Below are 23,081 nucleotides of genomic sequence, written 5' to 3' on the forward strand. Positions count from 1 at the left end.
AGAGTGACAATATTGTGATGGGTTTTCTTGCTGTTTAAAATAAAAACAAGCATAAACGTTGCAGCAAACACATTTCGAATTTGTGTTTTGGCAGTTAGACACAGTTTTCTGTCATTTATTTGTTTCTTTATTTTATTTCATTCCAGACAGTAATCGATGAATATCATTAATTATCTTTGCAAGCAGTGTTTTAAAACATTTGTTGTAGTGTGTGACTGACAGCTTATTACTTGTTCAGGTGTGCATCCAAATAAACATTAGACCAGCTCACCACATTGTACTGCAGAAAAATTGTATTGCGTTTTGAGGGCAGCAGGTATGGTGCACAGTTTTCAGCTATTCAAACCTGATACTTGGACCACATGGTGGCTAGTGCTTTTTCCATCAGCTGTGAGCACTGGGGGACCAAATGTGGTCACCATGCATCACAAACACTCTCACCCTCATTGTATAGTACAATGTTTAGTACAAATTATAGTACAATACACCAGCTTTATTTCCTTAGCGCCTAACCGTGGCACAAGGCACAGCAGCTGTGTGCTCCAAGTGTCATATTTGAATTGTTGAGCACTCGCAGCACCTACTGGACATGAATTTAACATTCAGTGTCCAATGGTATTTAGTTTGATGGTACAGAATGAGCATGACAAGGAGAAAAGCAATTCTTTTTTGTTGCCTCAGTGCTGGGCTGCCCGGTGAAATTGTAGTCAAACCTTGTTGTAATGAAGCCACATTGCACACGAAAATACCTTCGTTATATCTGATAATTCTTTATATCCATGTTTGTTATATCGAGGTTCACTTGTGCCACACACAGTAATGTGACCTTCACATTTCACATTTGAAGTACAGCACATTTTTAAACCTTAGGTATGCTTCTATAGCGACAAAACTGTTTTGACAAATTCACTTTTCAAACACTTCTTTATTCCAAAAACTTACCCGCAACATTAGTTGGCCACCGAATTCAGCTGCTTGATACGGCTAACATGAGAGCTAGGAGCTCACTAGTTTTGTCTTGTCTAGAAGTGTTTATGATAAGCTTTGCATGTTCCCCTTCAGATTTCTAGCACTTACACACATATACAGCTGAAGGCTTGCAGAGAAGTACATGACCATGCTGAACAATCTGCGAAAGACTGCCTGAGGCACTGAAATGCAAAAGCAAGCAGTGAGCAGCTTTCAGTTGTTTTTTTTTTCAATAAAGAAATGGTTCATTGCAACTAGCTGCATTGTCCTTGATTTCGAGATCTGTTTTTCATGGTAAGTTTGGGTATAAAGAAGTCTCAGATATACTTGCTGCCTTATGAGAAATCATTGTGTTCATTGCAAGTGTGTTCAACTGCATTCTATTTAAGGGTTGGCTATAAATGTCCAAAATATTGCAACATTAAGTGTCAGCTTTACTTGCAGGATACACAAATATGTTTTAAAGATGTCTAACAGTGTTCTTTAAGAAATTGGTATTGGTGTTCCCACTTACTTTGTTCTTGAGACCTTTACTTTATAATTGCAGATATTCTAAAACTACAGAATCAGGCACAGAAAACCATAAGTAAGAACTCTTCCTGCTTTATATGCATTAGCAGCGACAATTTTTAGAGCAGTCATATCAAATCCTATCATGCAGTCTACAATACTAAGGCTGACAGTTGAAATATGTTTTGTGCTTTTCTTAAATTTGTCAAAAATCAAAGAAAAAAAAAACATGGTCAGAAGCAGTTGCCCTCACGGAACTTATGCGGAATTTTCGTTCAAGATCTGCAGTATTATTGGGACATGGGCGTCTATACACTGCCACATACATAGGCAGCACAAGTGCTTAACGGTTCTTCATGTGAAAATACTGTATCAGCACAAATACAACACAACAATGAAAATACAAGAGGAGGTACTTTTGGAAACTGACAAAGAATGCCATAATTATATTGTGAACCTAACAATCTGTAACACAACAGTAGCCACTAGTTTAGAATAGGGTATTCTTCCATAGCCTTATGTGCCATTCAGTATAGCAAATGTTCTGTGCAATGGGACCACCCACGTTGGCATGCATCATGGTAACACATTATCCATGGCAGGACTAGTGTTCCACCTCAAGGTGGCACACTAGTCCTGCCATGGATAATGGATAAACTAGATGCATATTCGTTCACTTGTGAACCTAAACAGCTTAGCTATGTTTTTGCAGTTGCACATGGTAGCAGATTTGGCTGTTGAACCTAAGTCCCCCTTCACCCCCTTTCACCTTGTGCCAAGTGTCAGTGTCACTTCCTTGCAGGCCTGCATCACCTGTTTACTCATGTGCATCTGTGATCACCCTAACTCACAGAGTTTACAATATTTGCCATACAGCTAAGTCATTGTGTGGTTCAGGTTGCCATATTTTGGAGCCCAATATTGAGTGGTCTCATTTTATAACATGGTTCCAAATATAATGCTAGGTACTTTCTGCTGTGTTTGTGCTAATACGGTATGATTTTTAGTCAACCGTTATGCAGGGTCTTTGAGACAAAATCCATAAAAAATTGGGGTGTTATGGAAAATGCAGAAAATACAAAACAAGGAAATATGTAAGGCAGTTGAAATAGCTTCTATCAGTAACCACCAGTGCCTCAAGCCTGTGCTAGGCCTGCTGCTAGTGGGCCATCTCCTGCTTGATGTTGTATTTGTGGCCATTCTTGGTGGCACAGTATTTTTTATCCGTCTTTGTTGAGACTGTGCCCCAATACGTAGCAGTTGACCAGCTGGGTAGTGAGCAGCTGGGAGTGATGAAGCCATAAGGCTAATGGTTTAGTGCATTCTCACAAAGCAAGAGGCCTTGTTCTCATTCAGCCTCTTTTGAGAATATCACATTCTATGTGTAGTGATTGACTAAGCCAGTGCAGGTATGTTTGTTGAAGGTACTGACACTCCTCTGATTAGTGTTATTTTTGTCTTCTTGCTCTCAAGTGCAACGACAGGGTGTCTATTGCTCTAGTTAAGTGTCGCACTAGGTGCTATGTTATGCAAAAACGAAAGTATTCCCAAAAGTGATCTCTAGAGATTATGGCCCCATGCTTAAGTCTCCCAGGCCTTGTGCACTGAAGCCAAGCCCTGCTTGAGCATGTATTACATTCAAACAATCCTCTAATCTATCCAGGTCTTCAGAACAGTCCCCTGATGATTTAACCCTATGCATTCACTTTCATTTGATTTTTCTTCTCTCTGCATATGGATGGTGGTTCGGTCATTTGATATGCCTTCTCAGCAGTAATGCTTTGCAGGTACTTAATGTTCTATAGACCTGTCACAGTGCTGCTGCATAGGCGCTGAAATCTGAACATGTGACCACACCTTCTGGCTTTCTCTTTGCGATTACAGACGATGTGCTGAGTAAATGCAGAAAAATGCTGTTTTTGCTTTCTGAGTTATTTGCCAGTGATGCTAAGCTCTCAACCAAAAGTGCAGAAAGAACATTAATGCCTGTGATAATTGATAGAAGGCCTTATTTTAGCCTGATGTCGGCGAGTCAAGTCGGTGCATGTCCATCCTCCGATGAAGCAATTTACCCAATTGTGCATATTCTTTTTATTCTGTATGTATATTTCACATAACAGCAGATAGCTTTTACCGTCTCAGTTCTATGGGATCCGTTGTGACACTCGTTATGTGCCAGCAGATTGTCAATAACATTGCTTTCAGTGCCATTCAGAATGTATCTGTTGTTTTACTTCCTCTTGCAACCATTGGTTAATCTGAAAATGCAAAAGACAGTCTCCAGAGATGCATAAGCAGCGACAACTGTCAGATCTATTTACACATGAAGTTCTGCCCACTTAGCTATGCTATTGTCATTTTGATTATAGGTCACTGGGTTAGTCATTGGGATAAGAAGTAATTAAAATTTTCGCCCAAAGTGCCTTGGTGTACTGCACTTCAACTAAACAGTAGTCGGTTAAGGACATTTGGTTATGCTTTATGTACTCAGCTCAGAACAGAATTTGCAGTTAACAAAATTTGCTTTTAATCCTTGTTCTTGCCACAACATCGGAACATGTGTTTACACGGGGGATGTCCTTGGTTTATCATCATGATTGCATGTGCGATCCACTGCAATTACGTCTACATACACTCTTAAACAAATGTGCACCCTTTAGGGTGTATATTTGCCACACAACAATAATCGTCATCTGTCTTGCTTGCGTTTCCTTTCTTGAAAACACTGCGCTCGCTACTTTCCTGTCGAGAATTTTCTGTCAAGCTGATAACGTGCATGCCGTTCCTGACTTGGAAGTACTGGGCTCGCAGCATTAAAAAAGGAAATGTGCACAAGACAGATGACGATGATTGTTGTGTAGCAAGATACGACCCAAAAGGTGTAATTTTGTTTAAGAGTGTACAAGCCCTGACTGGTCACCTCTACCTGTTGTTAAAATGCACATTACCAGACATGAAATCTTTGTTCAGAAGCAAGACTGTGGAGTTGCATCAAAAATGTATAAAAGGGCTCTCAAATGTTCCTTGCTCACTCGTGCTTGTAGTTGCCTGTTCATATCACATTCACATTGGAAATTATGGTGAGACAGCACAGACAACGAGACGGGTGAAAAACCAACAGGATGCGTCTCGTCATCTGCACTATTTTGTCATAATGTACAGTCGACCGATTCTTTAACAGTACCGCACAAGTGTCGACTAGCCGTCCGGTCAGCACCTTCTAGTAGCACGAAGCAACGAGATCAGCAAGAGTACTGCATGTGCACCAAATGCACTGGAACCGCAAGTTTCGTCTGCTAGGCTCTCTCCACCAGCACGACACAGCCCCTGGCACAATTAACTCAGTGCAAGCTCCCCGGCTTATCGGAGATAACTGCTTCCAGTGAAGTTGGTGTGCATGCATTACTCTTGCTGATCTGCTTCACGCTGTTAGAAAGCACTGACCGGCCAGCCAGTCACCATTCGCGTGGTACTGTTAAAAAAATCAGTCAACTGCACATAAACCAACTAGCCCGGAAAACCACCCTTCTGTGACCCAACTCAGAACCCTTGTTCATATAGGAGCTAAATCTTTCTTTTTCATAGCTCAGTAGCCTAATTTGTGAAGATACTCCCATTCATCTATGACAGTCAATAATTTATTTTCTAAAGGTGATTGCCCACGCAGTATGCGAAGTCGCACTTGCCCTTATTAATACTGCAGGATACGCTGATATTGCATAGTATCGGAGGATACTTTTTCAGGTGTACCAAGACAGTTTGCTTCATATGTGGGATATGTTATTATATGCAGTTGAGCTAGCACAAGCCCATTCCCTTTTTGTGGTGATCCAGGCATTCGGTTGCACTTGGAGGCGTCGAATGGCCATCTCCTTTGCATTCCGTGAACTAATCACTGTAAAAGGTCTATACTTTTGCAAAATGTTGTAAACTTTGTTTTGTTGAATTATTTGTTTTATTTTGTTATTCGGTCTAATCAACCTAAAGTTCTGTTGAACTATTTGCTGGCTGATTGTCGACAAAATGTCGACATGTATACAATGATTTGTGCCCATTAAAACGAAGAAAAGTATTGCTAACCTTCCTTGGATCACTCGTGATATCTTGCATTTATCTCGTCGTGTCTGCAGACTTAGCCGTTCTAAACGAACCTACGATCGCATAGCTCTGGGCAGATTTCGCAAAGCAAAGAATGAACTTAATTTCAAGCTGCAAATGGCCAGAGATTTCTTTTTCCACGTTCAATTGCCTAGTCTGTTATGAACTAATCCTAGTAAATATTGGTCTTCTATTTTCGATGCTTCACCCACTTCATTCAAAATTGATAATGATGTCATCAGTGATCCATCAGTAATATCAGATGCTTTCAAAAAGTATTTTCAATCTGTACTTGTTCCTGATAACAACTTCATTCCTTCTCTCACTAATATAGTTTGTTATGAAGCAAGTGACATTGACATAAACAATGAAGGTATTGTTAACCTTACATTAAACTTGGATACCATGAAATGTACCGGTCCTTATGGGATACACAATGCATTCTTGGTTCGCTATTCCTTGTGGTCATCAAGATATCTGGTGGTCATATTCAACAAATCTTTATTATCTGCCACTATTCCTTCCTCATGGAAGTTAGCTAAGGTGCTTCCTCTTTATAAATGCGTTGACAAGCAGTCTTTGTCGAACTACAGACCGATTTCATTGACATCACAGTCATGCAAAATCTTGGGAACATATTCATAAACACATCATGCTTTTTCTGGAATCACATAATCTACCATATAGCATAGGTTTAGGCATGGTTTTAGTACGACAACACAGTTACTTGAGTTTATGCATGAAATTTTGTTAATCTTGATGTTGACAACCAGGTTGATGCTATGTTTCTAGATTTCTCAAAAGCATTTGACACAGCATTACATTCTAAACTCCTTGCTGAGCTGATCGCTGTACTAAATAATCCTCAGCCAGTTAACAAGATTTCAAGCTTTTTTTTTTTTTTTTTCACTTTGCCCCCACTTTGTCTCTTACGGTTTGGCTGATTCTACTGCTATTGATGTGACATATGTAGTGCCACAAGGCTCCGTTCTTGGGCCACTGCTTTTCTTAATCTACATAAATGATTTGCCTGTTAACTTCTCTTCTAACATTTGTCTTTATGCCGATAGCTGTTTTATATGAAGTGATTAACTGTCCTAATGATCATTATTGCCACCAGGAGTCATTTGCTAGGTTTTGCAGTTGGTGCAACACCTGGCAAGCTAACATTAATTTTGATAAAACCGTCATTATGTCCTTCTGTAAGAAATCTTCTCTTTTTCATTACTCCTTCAATAATCGTGCTGTGGTTGGAGTATCTCGGTGTAATTTTTACACATAACATGTCATGGTCTAAACACATTGATTACATATGTAACAAAGCACAATTGCATTACCTACATCGTACACTATCCAGCTGTCCAAAAGATACTAAGCTCCTGTTATATAAATCGCTAATCCACCCTGTTGTTGACTATGCGTCTGTCGTTTGGAACCCTTATAAGCAGTGTGAGATTAACAGATTAGAAGCAACTCTGAAAAAAGCTAAGATTTATATGTCATCATTATGATGTGACTTTTTACCCTCTTCTGCACTTCATTACTTGAATTTGACATTGCTCTATTGCTGCATAGCATCATTACATTTCTTGCATAGAATCAACTCTTTGGTTGGACTTTCAAAAAACAACTTTCAAAAAACAGCCACGACCAACTCGCCCAAGCCTCTACCCTAAAGCTATACTAACCCCGTGCCGAAGTCATCAGCAAGACATCGCAACTTGAATGTGATGCCCTACTTCGCATGCACTAAGTTTAAATTAGCCTTTTCCCTTGTTCCATAGAAGACTAGAATTACTTACCTGCGGCTATTCACTCATGCCCATCCCAAATTTTTGTATCCACCATCCAAGATGTGTGGTCTTAGCACATCATCCTTATTGCTGCATTGTATTTTGCTGTTTATATTTCCCTATGTTAACCAGCTCCTGCTATAGTGCTTAATGCACTGCAGTATTTACAAATAAATAACTAAAATGAGAACTTGCTCATTGCTGGGCTGTTCCTTGTTGAGCAACAAATTACACCAGATGAAGCATGATGGACTATTATGGCAGTATTGTGGCATTAACAAACTTGAAGCTCTTCTGGACTTACCTCGCTGACCCTCTACTTTGGTTGTAAAGTTGGTGGCTTATATTGGAAAGCTGATTTTAAGATTTCTTTTTAATGAGCACTTGGCATTACATAGCATGCACAGCAAGTTTCCCTTTTCTATGCTGCCATATTCTGATTTCATTATTGAACTGTTGTTCATACTATGATCTAAAATCATTGATGCTGTTGATCATTGATACATTCATACAATCATTGGTACATTACATTGGGACAACTGTACTAGTGTTTTTTATTTTAACTCTTACTTTCCCCTCATCTGCAGATAAGGGCATCCTCGGCTATTGACTAGTATCTGCAAACATATTGTGGGTCCCACTGTATTGTGTTCAACATCATCACCTGGCTAGACACGCTGTTTTGCTTGGATTGCCTGCTAATACACCTTAATTTCTTTACATCAAACACCCTTATGGTGGATTGGCCAGTATAATTACAGGGCAAATGTGGCCCAGCAAGTTTGTTATCTTTTATGTGCAGTTTATGACCTACAAAAGGTACTTTTTTAATGACTTTTCTTGTTGAACGAAATAAGCTGTATGTGTCTCTTAGCACCTTAGTGTTTTATGATGAACATGCATGAAAACACCTTTATAACCATTCTCTACAGAGTGGTATGGTAACTTGAGCACATTACACTTCACCTGTAGGCCTGACAGACTGCTTTCACAACTTTGCACGTGCAATATGTTAGCAATGATATGAGTCATGATGATACTTGTGCTGCTACATTATGATATTGTTTTTAAAGCTTTGCAATAGCAGCATTCATTCTCGGTAGCTTTCTCTATGTCACTGCCAACATGCATGCATGCCACCCACATGCGTTGACATCAGGTCAGCAGAGGATTACTCCATAAAGTGAAGTGTGCAAAGGAAAATCACATTTTCTTTAGTGAATGTCTACAGAGACTACTCCAACTGAAGTTATTCAGTGCACTTTTTGTACTTTATTAGGCCATGGGAGGTATAATCTCTATATAACAAAGAGACCTCTATAATGAAGAATACTTATGGTCAAGGTGTTCAGCTGTGTTATAATATAGGCAAGCACTGCCTTTGTTCATGTGTCCTGCATATAGCAGGATGACTTGGGGACATCTATGTCTTGAGCTCCCTGTTTTTTGAAGCTCACAGGTCTTGTTCTCCTGCTGGGGTGTCTGCTGCTGCTTCGTGGAAAAAATTAACAGTATTGTTAAAAAAATGAGGTGCCTGTTTTGTGCTGTTTGAACCTGAAATGAGATATTTGGTGCCTAGTTTATGGCACTTGAAGCATGCACTTTTAATGCCTGGGCACCTAGTGTCTAGTCAGTGATAACATCACGACTCTATGAAGCGAATAGACACAATCCTTAATAAGCACATTTGACTGCTAAGGGTAGTATCATTGCTAGATCACTTTGCATTGTTATTTTTAATGAAGCTGCAAAAGTAAGCTCAGCTGATGTTTACTGTTTAATGTCCCAGCACAAGTGTCCTGATTAAAATATTTTGGTAAAGAATTCAATGCAGTTTCCCTCTTTGCTTGCTGGACAAACATTCATGGTGAGCACATGCCACAGGATGTTGTTCTTCGAGTCGGAGTACCACGATGACGAAGGCAAGCGGGACGCACGAGCCAAGGACAAAAAGCGCAAGAAGAAAGAGAAACCTCCTCGACGTGATGGTGTGGCAGGCCCAGGTGGGGTAGACAGCAAGGAAGGCCCACGGTTGGACGCTGACACCAAGTCCCAGAGCAGCCTGGATGATGTGCCCCTGCTGAGCCTGGACGAGTCCACGTCAGAGGAACGGCCCCACTTTGCCTCAGATGCACTGCGCGACGCTGGCAAGTTGCCTCTCTGTGAGCACTTGGGCTGCACTGCTTGCTAGCCTCATTTTCCTTCCTTCCACTCTTTCTTTTCTGCTAGCTGCATGGCACCCGACTGTCTGCCAATTGTGCAACTCTATAAAAAAAACATGGATGGCCCCACCAGTAAGTGCTAAAGGCCAAGATTAACTAAGCAATCTATTGCTGTCATGACATATGTGCAGTTTTTTCTGAAAATGAGCTGAAGTGCTCCTAGCAAACTCTTAAGGCTACACAAAAGGGGAAATAATTGGTGCTGTATCAGTATAGTACCCTCTGCAGTGCCAAAAATAAAAAAGCCACTCTTACCTTGAGAAGAGGGTTGGTAAGCCAAAAAAGATGCAAAAGCTATAAACTGGTGGTGACACTGCCTTCAGTTCCCGTACCATTTTGCCATCACACGCTGTCTGCTTTAACCTACTTAACCTTTGGTCTGCAAAGATAGACTGCATTGTGTTCTGAGAGAGCCGGAGACTGGGGTATAATGCCATTGTGAGCAGTCAATATTTGTGGTGCAATCGCTAAGTGGAAGAAAGAAAGAGTGTCCATTTCTTCTTTTTTCCAATGGCCTTCGCACCATAAATATTGAGTTATGCACCAACTAGCCTACCATTGCAATATGCACAAGTGAGTGAGGCATGGGGAACTAAAATTTTTTTCAAGCTCTAGGTGAATCGGACACATAACACAAACGCCGTCGGGAACAGGCAAAAATTACGTAAAAGTAGTGTATACTGTAAAACTTTGTTAATTTGCATTTCATGAGACCAAGAAAAATGTCCGAATTAAACGAATGTCGAATTATTGAGGGTACCAAGAAAATAAACAAATGCTTACTTAGTCAACACGCTTTTGTTTACTGAATGAATCAGCAAATCCTGTTTCTATTTCGTACAAAAGCAGTGCAGAAGCTGCAGTTATCGTCATCTCGTGACTGATTAGCGCACGCTGCGGTGAAGGCCTCGCGACCTCCTTCGCAGCGCAGCCGCAGGCATGCATCTTTATCTCTTACTTGTTTTGCACTACTGCGCGCACATCCCGATTGTTCTTTCACCCGTGAGCCGGTTGCCAGCAGATTGTCCATCCATTGCGATGTAGCTGGTGCTCTTCATCCTCGACAGCTTTACACTGACTCAAAATGAAGCAACTGTTTGCTGCAATTGCTGCGGACGAAACTGCAGCCACTATTGATGTGATCGTGAATGGTGACTACACGGTTGCGAAGGTGCGCGGCCGACACGTGCTAGAAGTCAAAACAAAACTACTGTTTGCCGCAACTGTTGCGAACGAAACCGCGGCTGCTATCGACGCCATCATGGATGGCGACTACACAGTTATAAATGCATACAGGCGACGCAGTCTTACGTGCGAGAGTTAACGCAAGAATAAGGGCTTTATAGGCACAAATAGAAAGAAGTGTTCCGGCGTTGCCGACATTCACGTATGATTTCCGTTTGATGATGGCTGTGCGGACTCCGCCGCTTCATTTCGGTTGGACGCTAACGCCATGTTTGCTATTTTGCATTGCACATTTGCGGTGCAGCATGGTCGCCGAGATCCAAGAGTTGTCTGAATTAAATGATGTCTGGCCAAATAGGTCCGAATTAACGAGAATTTAATTGCATTAAATAATGCATATGCCTGCCGGTACCAGAGGATTAGTTCGAATTATCTGATTTTCCAAATTAACAAGGGTTGAACTAAGTTCTACTGTATTGTTGAAAGAAGTGCTAGTGTGTACTAGTTGGTACGCATAACGAAATAGAGTAACAGACTGTGGGACAGGACAAACAAAAGTGGTTTGTTCATTTCCTTTGGTTTTTCTGGTCAAACATGGATGCGCCATCCTTATCAGTATGTGTTAACAGTACGATCTGGATGCTGACTATTCATTATGTGTAAGAAGCTTTGCACTATGGCAATGACTGCTGCGTTGCATTCATAGTGGTAGGAGGGCAGTATAAAGAATGCAAAAAAAGCTAGATTCTAGGGGGGGCAGTCTCGTGTAACGCTTAAAAAGGAGCAAGTGGGGCTCTTAAATTGATATCGAAATGTTGAAGAACATCTGGGCTTAAAGAACGGGTGGGTGGGAGTCGACATGCCGTTAATCGCTATCAAGCAGGGAAATTGGAGGACCGCAAAAAATTGTCATCCTGGCATGTCGAGATCATGCTGCGTACTTACATACCAAAGAGCATGAATAGGGTGGCAAGAAGAAAAAAAAGAAGGAGCGGATATGCGAATGAGCTGCTTGTTCTTGTGCGAAGGCAACATCGCATTCTGGGGCAAGACAGCTTGTGACATGCCATCCGCACTGCCAATCACTGCCTCATCGCTGATGACCCCCAGCTGAAATGTGCAAATTTCACTCCTGTCCTCGCTCCTGCAGTCCTTAACTATAGCCTAGAAACACACTTAATGACACGTCACTGTTGACTTGCATGTCATATGCCTTTTGCCTATGTTTTTTTATTGATGCTTAAATTGGCAAGATACTAACATGCATCATCAATTGGCATAATAATTCACTTAATGAAATGCCAACTTGAGTGACTAAAGAACACTAGCATACTGTAGTTATAGTTTTGTTGTATATTGTTTTATGTTATCTCATCTTTTATGCCAATCTAATCTTCGCAGTAGGTCTGCTCTGCACTCTGTACTTGGTCTAGTACATACAGATTGGCATGTCGCCAATCAATAGGTTTGCAGTCCACAATGCAACAAGGGCAATTCATGGTCCTCGCACAAAGAAACCTTGAAACCAACACTGACCGTGTAGCTTGTGTCAACACGGATCACATTGTAACACAAGCCAACACTTCCTCTGTGCCAGAAGTGTTTGAGTGTGGCGATAAATTGTCGTTGTGTATTCTCTTTCTTCTTTTATAGAAAAAAAATTAACCAATGTAACTACCACAAACAACATTTGTTCACCATAAAGTTGAAAAAAGTATCGATGACGCAACCTGGGTAGCCAATCAGATAACTCTCCCACCTGACGTCACGCACGCCAGCTGTGTAGATTGTAACAAAGTGGCTGAAAACTCAAGGGAGCGGTGCCGCTGCAAACGGTAACAATGCCCATTTTCCAAACCTTATAATAAATTATATCCTTTGCACGGAGTGCTTAAATGTGTCACTTAATGATCAGAAGGACCTACCTTAACGATTCAGTATATTTGTACAATATCATCAAAATCATTTCAGGGTCCCTTAAACCCTCAAATTAATTCTGTAAATACGTTCCAAATTTCCTGGGTCTTTCCATATTGTCAATTTTTTCTATGTCCCTGATTTTGAAAATGTATTAATTGATTGGTTTCTGGTTAGAATTACCACAAAAATTTAAACAAAAAGGAAAAGCTGCTTTTGAATGCAGCTTTCCCTCAATGCCGACTGTAACTTCTTTGGCAGTGGGAGCAGCACAACATTGGGCAGAACGAGTGTGACTTGTCAGTGGCGATATTGGCACAACCTCCCATGAGGACTACTGCTTGAGATTGGTTAAAGGGCTAAACACAATTTATGGTGGGATAAAGAGGAGGTGGGAGATACTTATTTCTTTATTTATTTATTCAGATACTTCAAGGGTCTGAAGTCATTACAAAAAGGAATGGGTTTGTATGTAAAATATAAGAAATTCAAAGAGCAACAACATATGTGGTTACTAGAGGAGCTTTCTTCGGCAGCAGATTTGAAACAAGAGGCATCAGTTACAACTGATGCCTGCACTGGGCAGACAGTTCCAGTCATTTTAGGTAATGGGAATGAATAAGTAAAAAAATAAGTGTGACAAAATGGACACTTTATATTGGTGATCATGGTGACTCAATTTATGAGAAGGCTTGGAAAGGAGAGCGTGCTTTGTGTTCTTAGAAATTTTATAAATTTTAAATGTGTTTTAGCATAGTAGCAGTACAGATATGGCACGGTAGTGTCACTCATCTATGTAAGAACAAGATTTTTTTAGATCTAGAACACACAGCTAGATTACCCGTCATTACATTTATGAATTGGTTGGCATTAAGAAAAAACTAAGTGAAATAATTGGTTTCTGACTGTTATGACAAAACATGACAGCGTAAATATCGACCAAACATTTCATTGTGTTCAGCTAACACCTAAGCCTACTTCTTAAACCAGAGTTTTCATGTCCCTATTCGGTAATACTGTCACCAAAATTTAGGAACAATCAGTGAAAAGCCTAGCTAGTACGTAGGATGTTAGCAAGTGCATTACTCATTAATATAATTCAGTTTACAGTATGCTTCATCGTGTACTACAATGAATTAGTAATTGCAAGGACCTGTTCTTTGCATTTCTGAAAGGGGCCTCCTTAGTGAAAATTCCAATATAAAAACATTGCAGCAGAACCCGTGCCACAATGAGTGTCAATGTTAGTGTGATTAGTCTTGAAGCAATCCGTCTGCACTCGTCAATGCAACCGGCAAAATGCATCATGTATGAGGCGTGTATGCAGCCGGGCTGCTCAACAGGAAATACGTCACACTAGTATTAATGCTGTCCGTTAGCTGCCACGAGCATTGGAAAAAAAGAATGGGAAATGAAGTTAAGACATTGTTTTATTTTTGTTTTTATTCTTTCCCGCGCTCTCGTGCTCCCTACCGAGCATGCTGTGCCAACTAGAATCGCTGCAATGAAGTCCCCGCATGGAGTGTGTGTGAATATATATTCAAACAAGACTGTCTGAATATATATGACATGGGTTCAACTCTGCCCAGCACCGGATAAATCTTAATGATTTTCTTATTATGTTGTTGAAGAGTGGCACATACCCAGTGGCTCATACCCAGTGAGCCAAGTTTCCATCAAACAGGTTCATTGAAGCATAGAGTTTCCTACAAGAATTACTAGAGGGAACTCTGGCGCTAGTGTCTACGGGAGCTGCAATGCGAGCGGTTGTCCCAGCATGGGAATTATGGGAAGTACATGGATTTGCCTAAACTTCGTCCTTTTGTCTTCAAACAGCTTTGTGACTTTGTAAACTCGTCATTTTCACCAGTATATCGCGCAACAAATAATTAAATAAACATCATTAAAATTGCCCGACGGCAGGATTCGAACACAGGGACTCTAGCACAGAAGCCTGATATTGAAACCATTAAGCCACGGAAGCATGTATCGACAAGCGAATGAAACGCCCTTATGAATTTATCGCAGGCATGCCAGTGCCTTGAGATGCTTGGCGCGTTTCGATTTGGCCACCTGGACAAGCTCAATCGCAATTAATAGCAATTGTACGCGTTCCTGGCGTCTTCTGCATTTCGAAGAATATAGATTGCGCCGAAATATACAATAAGATTTATATAGCGTAATATACAAAGCCACAAGAACGCTTGAATCCACAAGCATGAAGATCAGACAAATCCATGTACTTCCCATCATTCCCATGGTAGGACAACTATTGCAGCGCCAGAGTTCCCTCTAGTAATTTTTGTTGGAAACTCTATACATTGAAGGACTGTACATATCCAGTTACCCTTAGCTAGTGACCCAACTCGACGTAAAGGATGTTCATTGAACAGTGGCAGACACCTTGTGGCACATACCCAGGGGCTCATACCCAGTGACCCAAGTTGTAAAGAGGTTTATTGAAGAGTGGTACATACCCAATTGAAAAAATACGCAGTAGCCCAAATTGCCATCAATGAGGGTAATTGAGTGTGGCACATACCTAGTTTCACAAACCCATTGACTCAAGTTGGGGTGAAAGAGGTTGATTGAAGAGTGGCACATAAGCACTGTCACATGCCCAGTAACAAAAGTTGGCATAAAACTAGTTAACTGATGTCATTGAAGTGCACCGCATGTGCAGCGGCACATGTTCATTGACCCAAGTTGGCCTCAACGAGATTCATTGACGAGCGGCACATACCTAGTGGCATATAGCCAGTGGAATTGGCATCAGGTTCATTGAAGAGTGGCACAGACCAAGTGGCACATGCCCAGTGCTGCAAGTTGGCATCAAAGAGGGTCATTGAATAGCAGCGCATACCCAGTGCCACATATACAGTGACCCAAGTTGGCTGGAAAACAGAGACATCGATGTAGGTAGATAGATCCTCAGACAGTTCCAAAAAGTGGGTGAAGTACCCTAAGAATTCTGATCGCATTAAAACTGGTAACACATAATGTTATCGACAACTAATAGCCTATTAGCCTAATAAGTTTCTATAGGGAAACAGCTTACCTTACTCCTATTATGAAAAGTACTGGAATTACACCCACAGATACACTAACAGCTCCATTCTGCCGAACAGCTCTACTGCAGCTGTCGTCATTCCAGCAGAAGCCACCACTATCAAGTTGAAAATGTCTCACTTGACAACGTCGACGGCAGCAGAACTAGCAGCGCTTCGAGCTACACTACATTTTATTAACGACGAACCAACACACAAATGGTCAATTTTCTGCAACTCCAAGCTGGCACTGCAGTGTTTACTGTCAGCCTTATGGCGTGGTCTGCATGAACAGTTAGTATTCGAAAACACAGAGGCCATGCACCACATAACACAGAAAGGACATGAAATAAATTTTCAGTGGCTACCGAGTCACTGTGCAATGAACAATACCCAAGTCACTTTGGCAATGAAATGCCGATCCAACTACTCGTTCTGCTCATGTAGAAGACAACCGCCTATCAATCACGCTGTCTCGGACAGATGCTGCAAGGATGCTCCACGTACTTGCACACCAATGCACTACATCAGAGTGGAATGAACCACATTTTATGCGTGCCTATTTACACCCTGGATCGCTTCGACTTCCACCAAGACTTCCCCGAAGAGACGCGACCCTTTTGTGTAGACTATGGTTGGGCGTTGTGTTCACCATTGCCTACGCATTCCACATATTGATGGCTGACACTGCAGCATGTGGTGACTGCGGCGATGCGGAAACGATTCGGCATGTTCTTTGTCAGTGCCCGCAGTTCAGTGTGCAGAGACAATCGCTTTCCGTCGTGCTGAACCAGTTGGATGACCAGCCTCTGTTGGAAGAAAGAATTCTACAACATCAATGCGACTTAACATCGCATCAGAAGTCCGTGCAAGCATTACTGTGCTTCTTGAGATTGACCGTCACGTGTGAATGCCTGTGATTGGAACACCTTTCCTTTTACTTGTTCCTGTTCCTGGGTTGTTCTCTCTCTCTCTCTCTCTGCCCTCTTTCCAATCCCTATATCCCCCACCCCCATGCAGGGTAGCAAACCGGAAACTCTGTTCTGGTTAACTCTCTCCCCCCCTCTCTAAAACCCCATAATTTAATTTTTTTTTAAAAGTTGATGAGGGAGATTTTGTTAATTAGGCAAATGTGCATTTAAAAATTTTTGTTGTAAGTAACGTCTGCCTCCTTGAGTAATACAACTGAATAAGTAGATTTGTGCTGTACGCCATAAGCAAATTTTTAAAATTCTGTTAACGTTAAAATAAAATTAAGTTTTCTGCCTGAATTTACAGCAAAGAAATGTGTCCTTCAGAAAGCTATATCTGTAATAGTCCTAATTGATGGTGGACCTAATGCATACTTTTATTTGTCTATCAGCAAATACTAATAATAGAAACTAATACTAATAGAAATTATCCAAAAGCTAATATACGCCCAATTCAAATTTATATTGAACTCAAAGAAAAGTAATTGTTGTGCATGAGCCTAATATAAACTCCTATTATCAGTCTAATAAATATCTCATAGATCAAATGAAAGATTTATTTGGCCAATAAAAATGTTGGAATTCTCACTAGGGCTACAGTTCGTACAAAATTGGCCTTTCAAAGAATTCGCACATAACCACGGTAGTACATATCTAGCTCTTCTATTTTGTGAAAGTTAGTGCTTGTGAATTAATACGAAATTTAAGTTTGAGCCAAGAGCTTGAAAGGCACTAGAACTCTATCAGAGTAAACTAATTGAGACCAGGCAAATTCAGAATAGCAGGAGTTTCACTTTAAGGATAGTTGCTGTGAACACTTGTTAAACCAACAAGATTGTTTTAGACACTCACAGAACTGTTTATTAGCCCATGAAAAGACAGTGAAACTGTGAGGAGGAACTTTTGTGCCCTCATCATTTATGTTAGTGCTTCAATAAAGCCTTAATTAAAACTGCAACTATGTGTGGGAACAATAGGATGTTGTGATAGATAGCGTAAAGTTTTGCCAGATGTTCGCCACAAAATTAGTGGGTGGTGCCTTAATAACTTACACATACAGCTGGGATTTGAATGCCTGGTGATGCTGCAAGTAGGCATGTATTCATAGAGAAGGTCATTTAGGGTTTCTTATTATAGTTATTATTATTATAGCTTATTACCATTCTTTCTTATAGTGAGGAATTTACTCTATCTGGAGTCAGTTTAATGAGGTTGTATTGTATTTAAGCTCACAAATAAAATCTTTGCAGTATATAGCTGGTGATGGTGACCATAACCTAAGGTTGGAGAATTTTTTATGTCATTTCAATACTACCATGGAAAGGCATGGTTGCATATCATTTTGTTTTCAGATGTCTTAAATTTAATGTTTGTGCCATTACAATAATTTATGAGCTGCACAGCAAAACAAAACTGCACAAGTGGGCGGAATGTGCAGTACTTGGGGATCAATTTCGAACACTGTTGAGTTTAAAAAGCACCCAATAGGAAGGAAGATATAATGAGCCCAGTATTTACTTTTCCCCCTCAACACACTGTTTCCTCTAAGCTGGAGCAGCAGTGTCTTGCCTATTGCTCCTTTCTTGCTTCTTCCTACAATGCACTTATGGTAACCCTTTGAGACTGGTATTTGACGTTCGAGCAATGACAGGATGGGTCGGCCACATTAACAACTGCCGCTTCCTAAAAATTTCACTAGAAGGGCGTGCATGTGTGTGCCCAAATGCTGGCATCTGTTGGGCTTCATATAAGGTCATTGCTGACGTTGCCTAAGGTAGAAAAATGTGGGGATTTGGAAAGCCGCAAAGCAAGTGCTCTACTACGCAAGATTATAGGTCTGCTACTGCATGCACCAAAATAATGTTTGGCTTGCATGTTCCTGGTGACATTGGTTACGCATCATAAAAATTTTTTTTACCATGTTCAAGAAGTGTTTGAGTGTCCCTACAAGGGTTGCAAAGTAATGCCAGAACTTGTCATTTCCAATTGTTTCTACTAGTTATCACTAGCCACATTAATTGCCACTGGCCTTTTCATACTTCAGATTGTTTTTGCACTGGCTGTGCAGCCTTCTAAAAAACTGTCTGCAGCCTATTGCAATGCATAATGTACAAAATTTCAGCCTGTTCTGCTGACTTGGTGAGAAAATGAATAATGTGAGCAGTAAACTACTGCATTTGTCTAAGCAGTTTCTACACTTAATCTTTCATGCTCAAGTGCCAGCAGGCCAGTGTACTGTCAAGTGCAGTCACTGTGGAATCACAAGTGTCATTACAAGTAGTTCATGTGTTACATGTCTGATAACACTCAACATTACATAGGACATCATTGTGTCCCTTACCTCTCACAGTGGCTTAGTGGCTGTGGTGTTGTGCTGTGAAGCATGAGGTCGTGGGATCAAATTCCAGCCGCGGCAACCACATTTCGATGGGGGCAAAATGTGAAAACACCTGTGTCTCGTGCATTGGGGGCACGGTTAATATCCCCTGGTGGTCAGAATTAATCCAGAGTCCCCCATTAGGGGGCTTGGCTCAAAATCAAACTGTGGTTTTGGCATGTAAAACCCCAAAATTTAGTTCAATACATTGTGCCCCTTCTCAGATAAAAAAAAAACAAAAACAAAAAAACATTGATGCCTTGGGTACAAAAGATTTATTGCATTTATGTTGCCAAAGGTGTACTGCAGCAATTCATTGTTGGTATTGTGATTCAGTAGGGGTGCGAAATCGAATGGGGAAGTGGTGTGTGCACACAGGGCGAGAAGACCTGCTGACTCACAACCCCGAGATCAGTGACTTGGAGAAGGATGACATGACCTTGCTGTCCGAGATCCTTGCCTCATCTGAGTCGGTCTACCCAGCCGCTTTTGAAGCAGGAGCACCCGAGGACAGCTTTGCCCAACAGTGGCAGACAGCGTTTGGCCACCTGCCGCCTAGTCCTCAGAAGAGCCTCTCCTTTGGTGGCTCGCTGCTTACCAAGCCCGAGCTCCTGGCCAACCCTCCAGCTACAACAGCCACCACACCGCAGCCAGCCGGTGACGCCCCGTCACAGTTCCTTCCGTCACAGCTGCTTGACCTTGAAGATGGCATTGGAGCTCTCGAAAGCAAGGGTAATCGCCAGATCCCATGCTTATGAGAGAGTCAGTGTTAAGTGAAGTTTTCTTTGATGTTTGTGCAAATGTTGAAAGCAAATGTTTGCAGACGTAACGCTAATGACTGAAACATTTGTACAAAGTGACTCAAATGGAATGGAATTTTACTCTCCTTCTTTTTCACTTCCCTGTAGCTCAATGCATTTTGCTCAATGCATTTTGCTGGATGCATGCTCTGCTCTCGTTTTGTTCACTTTACTTTTCTCTACACTTCTTCACTCCTCTGCTGCTTACTTATTCAATTTTCTGTTGCCAACTTCTTCCCTTCTGTGTAGTTCAACGCTCGTCGCTTATTGCACTTTTTAGTGCCTTTTTTGTTCAATTCACTTTCCTTTCTGCATGCCCACCTGATTCTGTAGCCTTCTGTAGTCCTTATTCTTCACTTCTCTGCACCAAACTCCTTCAATATTCTGAAACCGACTTCTTTAATAATGATTTATTGGCAACCCCTTTGAAACGAGGCGGTGACGAATAGTCACCTAGCCTGCTTAAGTTAATCAGGTATGCTATACATGCTTTTCATTCTAGCATTTTTTTTTTTTTGTATACATATCCTTAATCATTTTTTCTCTTCCTCAAAACTTCTATGTCTATCTTGTACCGCTATATATTCCTGTAATGGATCTGGTTGTATCAGTCTCTTCCCTGCTTTATTTTTACCAATACTCCAAACGTCTATTGCTTATCTTGACTGCTGACCGGTTGATGCTTCCATCCACTTTAAATCCAAGCACTTCTTTAAGGTGTGCATTTTACTTCTCGCCTGCTCTTCTGCTTGTCTACTATTTGGGCACATATGCAATAGCACATACCCAGTGGTATGTGCCCAGTGGCCCAAATTATTTATTTGGGCACATATTATTCAGTGGCACACACTCACTGGCCCAAACTGTATACTCAGCAAGCCAGTGCACTTCAAAGAGGGGAGTAAGAGACAAAGGAAGCTTCACTTCCAAAATGTAGTACCCTTACACTGTGCGCATTGTCAGGCTTGTTTTCTTGGGACATCACAGCTGTGTATGGGCTGCATTGTTCTGCTTCTCGACTTGAAGATGCTGGTCCAAAACCATTCCAGCATTACATTAAGAAAATGCAGAAAGATGCATTTAGGAGTTCCAACTGAAAAGCATATTTATCCTTAGCCCTCGCTGTGGCCTGGTTATGGTCTTGCTATTTCTCTATGACAAAGCTTGACATACCGCACTGACCATGCTTTCCTTGCCATGTCTGGTTTTCATGAGGTCACCGATTATGGCCAGCAAGCATCCATTATGTGAAAATCCATTATGTTTAGCACAAAGTGGAAAATGACACCATAGCCTTTCTTCTACTTCACTGGACTGTGAAAAAGATGCTGGGTATAAACCTCATGTCTTAATATATCTTTATAGCTTATAAACATGCATGAACTATTAAAAAAAAGTCCTTCATTACGCTTGTGGTTTCATGTAAATGACAAATTTGGCTTTTTATTATGTTTTTAAACCATAATTATATATGCATAAGTATGTCTCCAATCGTTCCCAATAATTATCTTATTTTAACATAATCTGGGATTGGGTGTAACTAGGATTCAGGGTTTTGTTTTTTTAGTTTAAACAAAAAATAAATGAAAAAGAAGCCAGCTTTTCTTTTTTTTTTCACAAAATTCGGTTTTAACTGAAAGGAGGTCACTGAAAGCAAGTTTACCAGAAAGCTTAGACAGCGATCTGCAGGAAGCTGGGATCCTACATGCGCTCTGATGCAAGGAGTCTGGTGAGGTCAAGGTCATGTGTCAGCCCCCATCGCCCAAACGATATGTACTTTTTTCTTCTTATTTTCATTCAATTTGCTTGTCGCTGTGACAAAAACAAAAAGCGGACTCAAACGGTTGTTTGAAGAGGGGGTGGGGAGACCTGGCCTAGGTCATTGCAGTCTTCACGGTGTGGCCACTTCAGGGGAAGAACTGAGCAAGTTCACTGGTGGTAATGCAAGGTCGTGCCTACCCAGTGTTTTTTTTTTCATCGTTTGTTGGAGCTCTGTAGCATAATCTTACGAATAAGGTCTAATTCTAATTGTGTTCCAGTACTAAATACCCTCACTTATCAGCAGAATGAAATTGCGCCCTTACTACACTGCTCTTCAAAAACTTTTTTATTTTATGTATTGAATACAACTACATACAGTGTTGAAGTGCAGGATTTGCAGTTTATACATCATGTTTCAGCATGAAGAGAATTATTAAACCAAATATAAAAAACACTATTGGCTTAAGGTGAAAAATTGTACGACGAAAAATGCCGGTGAAGTTCATCTGAAAAGTTATATTCACATGCAAAAAAAAGGGAAAATAATAAATAATGCTGAATCCTAGGTGTGACAGATAGATTTTTTCAAAATTGCACTTACCCGTTTTTTATATCATGCAATGGAATTTGTCGAGGTTGTTGAATTGTTGGCTTATAATGCTTAAATTTTTATGGGTCATTGCATGTTAGTAGGTTTTGCTGATCTCTTTTGTACATACATGGTCCAATCTGCAGTAGATGTGGTAGCAGTTTAAATTTTTTAAACAGAATTGATGGACTTCTCGCTTTGCATTGGGTGCACATTAAAGAACCCTAGGTGGTCAAAACTAATTCACAGTCCTCCACTGCAGCATGCCTCATAATCGGATAGTGGTTTTGGCATGTACAGTGAAATCTCGATAAACGGAAATCGCTTAAACGGAACACGATCCTCATGGTTGGTTGGTTTTGTATTCATGCAATCGTGTTAAGCTTTGTCTCTCAGTAAATGGAACTCCTGATAAATGGAACCAATTTCTCTGGTTCCTTGATGTTCCGCTAAAAGAGAGTCCACTGTAAAACCCCGGAACTTTTTTTTCTTTCTTGTAGTAGAAGTGGCAATGATGACAGACTTCAGGCAGCTTTTCCAACTTTCCAACAAGCACATATTGATGTTTTCTTTTTTCTTTTCACATAAAGTTGAGCCTACTATCTGCAGGAACCACCTATTTGCCTATATGGTGATTCAATCAGGATGGACATAATGTCTAATGTGAATGGATTTGTTCTGATATTTTGTTAATGTGACTTTAAACATCCTTATGGTTTGATATCTTGACCTTCTTGAAGCTGCATACTTTGTTGCCACAATTCTTTCTATATACTATATGTTTCATGTAACTAGAACCAAACAAAGTATAGAATGGTACACCTTAGACAAAGGAGGCCAGT

The 23,081-nt window shown here is 40.8% G+C and overlaps 1 protein-coding gene across 4 annotated transcripts in view; it reads left to right on the forward strand.

Moving 5' to 3' along the window:
* Positions 1–23,081, forward strand: part of ICA69 (islet cell autoantigen 1-like protein) — a 78,450-nt gene that overhangs the window by 45,830 nt on the left and 9,539 nt on the right. For 2 of the 4 annotated variants that reach the window (XM_050190953.3, XM_050190952.3), the window contains exons 8-10: positions 1,517–1,555; positions 9,255–9,532; positions 19,468–19,821. In XM_050190953.3, coding sequence (XP_050046910.1) covers positions 1,517–1,555; positions 9,255–9,532; positions 19,468–19,821 — 671 coding nt within the window. The remainder of the gene's footprint in view (positions 1–1,516; positions 1,556–9,254; positions 9,533–19,467; positions 19,822–23,081) is intronic. The other 2 variants (XM_050190955.2, XM_050190956.3) reach the window with 2 other exon arrangements.

Source organism: Dermacentor andersoni, chromosome 1, assembly GCF_023375885.2.
Source record: "Dermacentor andersoni chromosome 1, qqDerAnde1_hic_scaffold, whole genome shotgun sequence".
Lineage (NCBI taxonomy): Eukaryota > Metazoa > Arthropoda > Arachnida > Ixodida > Ixodidae > Dermacentor > Dermacentor andersoni.